Source organism: Pecten maximus, chromosome 7 (assembly GCF_902652985.1).
Source record: "Pecten maximus chromosome 7, xPecMax1.1, whole genome shotgun sequence".
NCBI lineage: Eukaryota > Metazoa > Mollusca > Bivalvia > Pectinida > Pectinidae > Pecten > Pecten maximus.
The window spans coordinates 157,825-169,931 of NC_047021.1; the positions used below are offsets into that span (position 1 = coordinate 157,825).

Sequence of the window (12,107 nt, forward strand, 5' to 3'; positions counted from 1 at the left end):
CCTCACACTATACAATAGACAAGACAGTTTACCTCACACTATACAATGGCCATGGCAGTTCACTTTCCCTATCATATAGAACATACAGATTAACCTTACACTTTGCAATGTATAATTCAAAAATAAAGTAATAAAAACCTGTCATAGCTCTTTTTTCTTTTACATTTGTACTTTGCTTAAATGTATGATTTATATGAAAATATTAGTTAAGCCATTACAATTTTATGACAGTATAATATTTCATTATAGATACTTTCTTTGATTAATTCAAATTAAAATCGATTTCAAACGGGGAGGAATCACATTTGAATTTTGACTAAATTTAATCCACCAAAAGACGAGTGGCAATTATTGAATTATCCTCAAGACAATTTACGACAAAATAATTAGGTGATATTTTAAATTAAACGAAATAAATTATTACCTCAAGACTTTAATTGAATCTACGAAAGGAGTCATTCGTTCGAATTATTACTAGAAAGGTTACAATAGTGCATGTGTATATAATCGACAGATCAAAACGTAATTGAGGGAAATACTAAACCATGCTGTAGGAGACATGTCGTGAATTTACACCAAATATCCTGTGGACATGTGTTCCCTATACTAGTGAGAAAAATGATCAATTAATACACAAAACAATCGATTGTTTTATTAGTTTGATTAAAAACGAACAGAAGCTACGTCTGAAATTAAAGACAACGAAGAAACTAGGACACTATTTTCAAGCACAATCGAACCAAGAACCAAATATGAGCATTCGTACAGAGTGTAAGGCACCAAAAATGACAACCATGAATTGTACAGCTGTGAAGAACGTAATGTTTGACAAAACACAACCCTGAAATGTACGATTATACAGTGTGTCAGACAGGACACACCACAACCCTGTAATGTACGATTGTACAGTGTGTCAGACACGACAAACCACAACCCTGTAATGTACGATTGTACAGTGTATCAGACAGGACTCACCACAACCCTGTAATGTACGATTGTACAGTGTGTCAGACACGACACACCACAACCCTGTAATGTACGATTATATAGTGTGTCAGACACGACACACCACAACCCTGAAAAGTACGATTGTACAGTGTGTGAGACACGACACGCCACAACCCTGAAATGTACGATTGTACAGTGTGTCAGACACGACACACCACAACCCTGAAATGTACGATTATATAGTGTGTCAGACAGGACTCACCACAACCCTGTAATGTACGATTGTACAGTGTGTCAGACACGACACACCACAACCCTGTAATGTACGATTGTACAGTGTGTCAGACACGACACACCACAACCCTGAAATGTACGATTATATAGTGTGTCAGACAGGACTCACCACAACCCTGAAATGTATGATTGTACAGCTTTACAAACACGACAAACCACAACCCTGAAATATATGATTGTATCGCGTTGTAATATGTAACTCTGTTTCCAGATTGGACTTTTCCCGGATTTGACGTATTTTCGTATGACGTATGTCGTCGATAAAGGAGAAGACACTACACGGATTCATCTTGTTTCCCCGTACTAAACGCTAATCCGTACAAGACGCTACACGGATTCATCTTGTTTCCCTGTACAAGTGGCTACACCGATTCATCTTGTTTCACGTACTAAACGCTAAACTGATTCATCTTGTTTCTCCGTACTAAACGCTACACCGATTCATATTGTTTCCCCGTACAAGACGCTACCCCGATTCATCTTGTTTCCCCGTGCTAAACGCTAAACTGATTCATCTTGTTTCCCCGTACAAGAAACTACACCGATGCATCTTGTTTCCCCGTACGAGAAACTACACCGATTCATCTTGTTTCCCCGTACAAGACGCTAAACTGATTCATCTTGTTTCCCTGTACAAGACGCTGCACCGATTCATCTTGTTACCCCGCACAAGACGCTACACCGATTAATCTCTTTTTCCCCGTACAAGACGCTACACCGATTCATCTTGTTTCCCGTACCAGACGCTACACCAATTCATCTTATTTTCCCGTACTAAACGCTAAACTGATTCATCTTGTTTCCCCGTACAAGAAACTACACCGATTCATCTTGTTTCCCAGTACAAGACGCTACACCGATTCATATTGTTTCCCCGTACAAGACGCTACACTGATTCATCTTGTTTCCTCGTACTAAACGCTACACCGATTCATCTTGTTTCCCCGTACAAGAAACTACACCGATGCATCTTGTTTCCCCGTACGAGAAACTACATCGATTCATCTTGTTTCCCCGTACAAGACGCTAAACTGATTCATCTTGTTTCCCTGTACAAGACACTACACGTACTAAACGCTAAACTGATTCATCTTGTTTCCCCGTACAAGACGCTACACCGATTCATCTTGTTTCCCCGTACTAAACGCTAAACTGATTCATCTTGTTTCCCCGTACAAGACGCTACACTGATTCATCTTGTTCCCTCGTACTAAACGCTCAACTGATTCATCTTGTTTCCCCGTACAAGACGCTACACCGATTCATCTTGTTCCCTCTTACAAGACGCTACACCGATTCATCTTGTTTCCCCGTACAAGACACTACACCGATTCATATTGTTTTCCCCGTACTAAACGCTACACTGATTCATCTTGTTCCCCCGTACAAGACGCCACACCGATTCATCTTTTTTCCCGTACTAAACGCTACACCGATTCATCTTGTTCCCCCGTACAAGACGCTACACCGATTCATCTTGTTTCCCCGTACAAGACGCTACACCGATTCATCTTGTTTTCCCGTACAAGACGCTACACCGATTCATCTTGTTTCCCCGTACAAGACGCTACACCGATTCATCTTGTTTCCCTATACAATACGCTAAACTGATTCATCGTGTTTCCCTGTGCTAAACGCTAAACTGATTCATCTTGTTTTTCCGTACAAGACGCTACACGGATTCATCTTGTTTCCCCGTACAAGAAACTACACGGATTCATCTTGTTTCCCAGTACAAGACGCTACACGGATTCATCTTGTTTCCCCGTACAAGAAACTACACTGATTCATCTTGTTTCCCCGTACAAGAAACTACACCGATTCATCTTGTTTCCCCGTACAAGACGCTACACGGATTCATCTTGTTTCCTCGTACAAGAAACTACACTGATTCATCTTGTTTCCCCGTACAAGACGCTACACGGATTCATCTTGTTTCCTCGTACAAGAAACTACACTGATTCATCTTGTTTCCCCATACAAGACGCTACACGGATTCATCTTGTTTCCCCGTACAAGACACTACACTGATTCACCTTGTTTCCCCGAGCAAGACGCTAAACTGATTCGTCTTGTTTCCCGTACTAAACGCTAAAGTGATTCATCTTGTTTCCCCGTACAAGACGCTACACCGATTCATCTTGTTTCCCCGTACAAGACACTACACCGATTCATATTGTTTTCCCCGTACTAAACGCTACACTGATTCATCTTGTTCCCCCGTACAAGACGCCACACCGATTCATCTTGTTTCCCCGTACAAGACGCTACACCGATTCATCTTGTTCCCCCGTACAAAACGCTACACCGATTCATCTTGTTTCCCCGTACATGACACTACACCGATTCATCTTGTTTCCCCGTACAAGACGCTACACTGATTCATCTTGTTCCCCCGTATAAGACGCTACCGATTCATCTTGCTTTCCCGTACAAGACGCTACACCGATTCATATTGTTTTCCCATTTGAGACGCTACACTGATTCCCGGTACTCTTTTCGGGAGTCTCAATGCAGATATCCTTTTGTTCTGCCCTCTAGTAATCGAGTTATGGTTACTGTGTCGGCATGTTTTGGTATATTGTGTTGATGAGTCATTTGAATGGTTGTTTTATTCAATTCATAGTATGGTATAAATTATTGTGGTAAGTACAGCGACATCAGCTGTTCGGCTATTATATCACTATCAGATCTAATTATGAACCTTAAAAATAACAGTCAGTGTGGCCATGCTAGTTTTCCTGCAGTGGTGACGTTAACACATTACTGTAAATGTTGGCGCTGTGCCAACCATCACCACTAGGATTTCGGAATTTTATTTCAAATACCTTTAGACAAAAGTTCATGAACTTTTAGCTTGTTGTTCATGACAGCGAATGAACAGATGTTTACTCGGTGTTTGACAATATTTTCCACTCGCTTGACTTAGAGAGATTGATGTATTTGATAATGTTTCAACTTCTAATGCCTCAGACTTTATATTGAATCTTGGTCAAAAATCACGTGTAGCTGGATTTTTCCATTCATGTCAAAACATGTCACATCCCTGGTTCCCCTACCTATGGTGTTTACATGTCGCATCCCTTAACGTACACATATTGTAAATATACACCTAGACGTACACATATTGTAAATACACACCTAGACGTACACGTATTGTAAATACACACCTAGACGTACACGTGTTGTAAATATATACCTAAACATACACGTATTGTAAACATACACCTAGACGTACACGTATTGTAAACTTACACCGAGATATACACGTATTGTAAATATACACCTAGACGTACACGTATTGTAAATATACACCTAAACATACACGTATTGTAAATATACACCTAGACGTACACGTATTGTAAATATACACCTAGACGTACACGTATTGTAAATATATACCTAAACATACACGTATTGTAAATATACACCTAAACATACACGTATTGTAAATATACACCTAGACGTACACGTATTGTAAATATACACCTAAACATACACGTATTGTAAATATACACCTAGACGTACACGTATTGTAAATATACACCTAAACATACACGTATTGTAAATATACACCTAGACATACACGTATTGTAAATATACACCTAAACGTACACGTATTGTAAATATACACCTACACGTACACGTATTGTAAATATACACCTAGACGTACACGTATTGTAAACATACACCTAGACGTACACGTATTGTAAATATACACCTAAACGTACACGTATTGTAAATATACACCTACACGTACACGTATTGTAAATATACACCTACACGTACACGTATTGTAAATATACACCTAGACGTACACGTATTGTAAATATACACCTAGACGTACACGTATTGTAAATATACACCTAGACGTACACGTATTGTAAATATACACCTAAACATACACGTATTGTAAATATACACCTAGACGTACACGTATTGTAAATATACACCTACACGTACACGTATTGTAAATATATACCTAAACATACACGTATTGTAAACATACACCTAGACGTACACGTATTGTAAACTTACACCGAGATATACACGTATTGTAAATATACACCTTAACATACACGTATTGTAAATATATACCTAAACTTACACGTATTGTAAATATACACCTAGACGTACACGTATTGTAAATATACACCTTAACATACACGTATTGTAAATATATACCTAAACTTACACGTATTGTAAATATACACCTAGACGTACACGTATTGTAAACTTACACCTAGACGTACACGTATTGTAAACATACACCTAGACGTACACGTATTGTAAATATACACCTAAACGTACACGTATTGTAAATATACACCTAGACGTACACGTATTGTAAACTTACACCGAGATATACACGTATTGTAAATATACACCTAAACATACACGTATTGTAAATATACACCTAGACGTACACGTATTGTAAACTTACACCGAGATATACACGTATTGTAAATATACACCTAAACATACACGTATTGTAAATATACACCTAGACGTACACGTATTGTAAACTTACACCTAGACGTACACGTATTGTAAATATATACCTAAACTTACACGTATTGTAAATATACACCTAGACGTACACGTATTGTAAACATAAACCTAGACGTACACGTATTGTAAATATACACCTAGACGTACACGTATTGTAAATACACACCTAGATGTACACGTATTGTAAATATACACCTACACGTACACGTATTGTCAATATACAACTACACGTACACGTATTGTAAACATAAACCTAGACGTACACGTATTGTAAACTTACACCGAGATATACACGTATTGTAAACATACACCTAGACGTACACGTATTGTAAATATACACCTAAACATACAAGTATTGTAAATATACACCTAGACGTACACGTATTGTAAATATACACCTACACGTACACGTATTGTAAATATATACCTAAACATACACGTATTGTAAACATACACCTAGACGTACACGTATTGTAAACTTACACCGAGATATACACGTATTGTAAATATACACCTTAACATACACGTATTGTAAATATATACCTAAACTTACACGTATTGTAAATATACACCTAGACGTACACGTATTGTAAACTTACACCTAGACGTACACGTATTGTAAACATACACCTAGACGTACACGTATTGTAAATATACACCTAAACGTACACGTATTGTAAATATACACCTAGACGTACACGTATTGTAAACTTACACCGAGATATACACGTATTGTAAATATACACCTAAACATACACGTATTGTAAATATACACCTAGACGTACACGTATTGTAAACTTACACCGAGATATACACGTATTGTAAATATACACCTAAACATACACGTATTGTAAATATACACCTAGACGTACACGTATTGTAAACTTACACCTAGACGTACACGTATTGTAAATATATACCTAAACTTACACGTATTGTAAATATACACCTAGACGTACACGTATTGTAAACATAAACCTAGACGTACACGTATTGTAAATATACACCTAGACGTACACGTATTGTAAATACACACCTAGATGTACACGTATTGTAAATATACACCTACACGTACACGTATTGTCAATATACAACTACACGTACACGTATTGTAAACATAAACCTAGACGTACACGTATTGTAAACTTACACCGAGATATACACGTATTGTAAATATACACCTACACGTACACGTATTGTAAATATACACCTAAACATACACGTATTGTAAATATACACCTACACGTACACGTATTGTAAATATATACCTAAACTTACACTTTTTGTTAACATACCCCTAGAAATATACGTTTGTGAAACATTCACCTAGGAATATTCGTATGCGAAACATACACCTAAGCGTATACTTGTGTTAAACATACACCTTGAAACATACTTATGTTAAGCATACAACTTGAAGTATACTTATGTTAAACATACACCTTGAAGTATACTTATATTAAACATAAACCTAAGCGTGTACTTATGTTAAACATACACCTTTAAGCATGCATATCTTTACATTGTTTACCGAAAGACACATCTGTAGCATTTAAAGACGTTTTTAAGTCATTTGAGTTGCACTATATTTTTTAAGATGCAGTTGAAATGATTTTTCTACCTCCACAAATACGTGATATAATTAATTTCGTCCTTTGACAGATTCATGTATAATTCTGTAAAAATATACAGTTTTGACGATGTAGGTAAGTTGGTAGACAGGAAGAAGCCTGTAGTTTAACAGGTGTTTCAATTACATTATCTATTCATTAATATGCATATACTGTGTGTTTTTAAGTTTAGAGGAATCCATGGGTGAACTTAAACAATCACCTATTACGATGGCCGTATACGTCGAGACAATTCGTGTTGCATTACATGCCAGCTCTAGTCGGCAGGAGAGATAGCTGAGAGTCGTTCAAAAGCTCACTGATTGACGTTACTACAGTACAGTGGAGTATAATCAGTGCTTCATGTATTTTACAAGTGGAATTTTCCAACACGATAACTTTTTTCGACTCATTTAAATATTTGGTTAAACTGGGTGTTTCGCTTTTACATTTTCACGGTTTGGGTCTGAACTTTCTGCTTGACATAGCATATGACAAAAGAAGTGCAAATTAAAATAATTCTGCGTAACTGAAAAATAAACCGACTTTTCCAAATTGTCTACTTACATCACCTCTGGACAGACAAAGACACATTCCATCTATACAATCTCCATGTCCTGAACACACAGAATTGTCTCCCCTGTTAATAGAAAATGCCTTAAAACATGCATTCTTTAAATTATTGTTAATGATTTATGACGACGAAACAGACTACTATTGTTTAGACATTAACAGTGTGAGCAGAAGACAGTATTGTCATAACTAGGATAGAAGGTGAAAGTATCATATCGTGAAAATGTGTACACTAGTCAAATCATTTCTGAAATCACGATTATCAACAGCTAAACAAAGCATTACTATAGAATTGATATTTAAGCTGGGACATTAATGTTATACAGTTTATATATTACTATAAGTTTGATATTTAAGCTGGGACATTAATGTTATACAGTTTATATATTACTATAGAATTGATATGTAAGCTGGGACATTACACTGATACAGTTTATATATTACTATAGAATAGATATTTAAGCTGGGACATTACAGTGATACAGTTTATATATTACTATAGAATTGATATTTAAGCTGGGACATTACAGTGATACAGTTTATATATTACTATAGAATTGATATTTAAGCTGGGACATTAATGTTATACAGTTTATATATTGCTATAGAATTGATATTTAAGCTGGGACATTACAGTGATACAGTTTATATATTACTATAGAATTGATATTTAAGCTGGGACATCAATGTTATACAGTTTATATATTGCTATAGAATTGATATTTAAGCTGGGACATTAATGTGATACAGTTGACATATTAATAAAGAATTGATATTTAAGCTGGGACATTACAGTGATACAGTCTATATATTATTATAAAATTGATATTTAAGCTGGGACATTAATGTTATACAGTTTATATATTACTATAGAATTGATATTTAAGCTGGGACATTACAGTGATACAGTTTATGTATTACTATATAATTGATATTTAAGCTGGGACATTAATGTTATACAGTTTATATATTACTATAGAATTGATATTTAAGCTGGGACATTAATGTTATACAGTTTATATATTACTATATACGTGATATTTAAGCTGAGACCATAACTGTTGATAGGGCGTTCGACAGTAAAAATCGAATCTGTGACCATAACTGTTGATAGGGCGTTCGACAGTACAAATCGAATCTGTGACCATAACTGTTGATAGGGCGTTCGACAGTACAAATCGAATCTGTGACCATAACTGTTGATAGGGCGTTCGACAGTAAGCATCGAATCTGTGACCATAACTGTTGATAGGGCGTTCGACAGTAAAAATCGAATCTGTGAGATAGGGCGTTCGACAGTACAAATCGAATCTGTGACCATAAGTGTTGATAGGGCGTTCGACAGTACACATCGAATCTGTGACCATAACTGTTGATAGGGCGTTCGACAGTACAGGGATACTTACGGAGCTTTACATTGGTCTTCCTCTTTTGCGGAGCAGTTTACACCAATGTAACCTTCATCGCATACACACATACCCATCTTCATGGTCCCGTGCCCATGGCAGATAGGGGACTAAAACAAAATAATGTAACGTTGTAACAGGTATTCATTGAACATGTACACACATTGATAAGATACAGGACAGTACCATGGCTAATAATAAAAATCAAGAGAGCCCAGAAGGATCCTGGCGCCAGCCAATGAATGGTCGTTATCGGTTCTATGCTAGACTTATCCTTTTTCTACTTTTCCCTTCTTTCCTATTTTATTCTTGATAATTTTAAATCCATCTAATGAAAACTAAGAAAGATCTTAGAATGTTCCGAGAAATAGCTAAATAAAACATCAACATAAAACAAAATACTTAAATCTGTCTGTAGCCAATTATACTGGTTATGAGATGGATTGTGTATGATTTCATTATAAGCCTTGAAGATGAAAGATCGGGTCACCAGGAACAAATATATGATGCTCAATATAAAACATTTCGTAATTGATACGATCAACTGGCCATTAACCAATTATCTACTTCCAGTTTATACTGTTTATAAATAGTATGCATAACTGTACATTAATGACATAGAAAATACAAAAAAATATGTAGAAAATGAATCTATAGTGTATATTTTTTCCGAACACGACAGAATCTGCTACCCCGAGACGTAATCACTAGATGTACGATTTGAGGCCCTATCTATAAGATCGCTTTACCAATACAGAAGGCAAAAGATATATATTAGACACATAGAGGGTTACGAGGATTACTTCGCACACGTTTCACTATTTCATGAGATTTTTTTTACATATATATATATAAGTATCTACAAATGTTCTTATGGCAATAATACGCTTCAATTTATAAACAAACAGATAGTAGATATTGATCGAGGTTGTATTTTACCAAATGCATTGCACAAAATATTAGCTTTCAGTTAGGCGATCTAAACAAAATATTGGCTGTGGGTATTCTTGTCTAATTCGCTTGCTGAAACTGACCACAGGGGAGATATTTTGATGCTGATTATAGCTTTTAAAATCTGTAGAAAGAGTTCTCAAGGGGTACAGAACAGCGAATTATATTGGCAACTTGTGAGGAATATCCCTTTTACTGACTAGTCGACCTTTTTGTCGATTTATTGCAGCAAAAGCTAAATGTACCGATAAACCCCTTTATATTGTTACAAATTACGCTATGATAATCGGGATGGGAATCAAAAAGAATCCCAAAATGCATTAATGTCAAAGAAAGTTTTAATGGCACAATGGCACAATGGAAACTTGTACTGTTACACAAAAACTTGTGTAGTTAATTTAATTATAGAACAGTCCCCACGAATTACTACCTGTATAAGCCAACATTTTAAATCCAGAGAATAATTATACAAGAATCAACTTAGTGACATTAACTGTGAACGAAAGCATAACTTACCTGGGTCAAGGCCAGCTGACCTACAACTAATAGATAAACTGATATAAGTACATAATTTTGTGAAAAGTCTTGCTAAATTTTATCCGCTGGAGTCAGGACAATGGTGACTTGGATCCATATTTAAACTTCGATACAAGTTGACAATTTGTTTGTAACGTATTGAACAAAATCTTGCCTGACGATATGATAATTTTACTGGACCAGCGCTGACAGATAGCATGATTATTTCACTAGGCCAGCGCTGACAGATATCATGGTTATATTACTAGACCAGCGCTGACAGATAGCATGATTATTTTACTAGGCCAGCGCTGACAGATAGCATGATTATTTTACTGGACCAGCACTGACAGATATCATGATTATTTTACTAGACCAGCGCTGACAGATAGCATGATTATTTCACTAGACCAGCACTGACAGATAGCATGGCTATTTTACTAGACAAGCGCTGACAGATAACATGGTTATTTTACTAGACCAGCGCTGACAGATAGCATGATTATTTCACTAGACCAGCACTGACAGATAGCATGGCTATTTTACTAGACAAGCGCTGACAGATAACATGGTTATTTTACTGGACCAACGCTGACAGATAGCATGATTATTTCACTAGACAAGCGCTGACAGATAACATGGTTATTTTACTGGACCAACGCTGACAGATAGCATGATTATTTCACTAGACCAGTGCTGACAGATACTATTGTTATTTTACTAGATCAGCGTTGACAGATATCACGGTTATTTTACTAGACCAGCGCTGACAGATAATATTGTTATTTTGCTATACCAACGTTGACAGAAAACATGGTTATTTTACTAGACCACCGCCGACAGATATCATGATTATTGTACTAGACCAGCGCTGACAGATAGTATGGTTATTTTACCGAACGAATGCTGACAGATAACATAGTTATTTTACGGAACGAGCGCTGACAGATGACTTGAATAGTTAACTCAACAAGAGCTTGCAGATGGCATGATTAGTTGATTTTTTTACCAGCGCTGATAGATAGCTAACCGATTTTACACAAAAAATTATATTGGCTACACAGGTATGCTTACTCCCTGTGTTCAATTAATTAAATGGAAGAATGTAGAAGAGAGACATCTCTCATTGTTACATATTTTTTATTGATATAATTTGTTCCTATTTTCTATATATTACACATAACATGTAAGTTGGAATGTTTATCTTTGTATAAAATTTTATTGATCTAAATTCAGTTTATTTTAAACAATTCGATGCATACAAAGGAGATCAGGGTGTTGAATAAAAACTTCTCTG

The 12,107-nt window shown here is 36.1% G+C and overlaps 1 protein-coding gene across 1 annotated transcript in view; it reads right to left on the reverse strand.

Annotated features, from left to right (window-relative positions):
* Positions 1 to 12,107, reverse strand: part of LOC117331263 (integrin beta-3-like) — a 109,938-nt gene that overhangs the window by 37,393 nt on the left and 60,438 nt on the right. The window contains exons 3-5 of the mRNA XM_033889861.1: positions 10,811 to 10,836; positions 9,344 to 9,453; positions 7,932 to 8,004 (exon numbers count right to left, since the gene is read on the reverse strand). Coding sequence (XP_033745752.1) covers positions 7,932 to 8,004; positions 9,344 to 9,453; positions 10,811 to 10,836 — 209 coding nt within the window. The remainder of the gene's footprint in view (positions 1 to 7,931; positions 8,005 to 9,343; positions 9,454 to 10,810; positions 10,837 to 12,107) is intronic.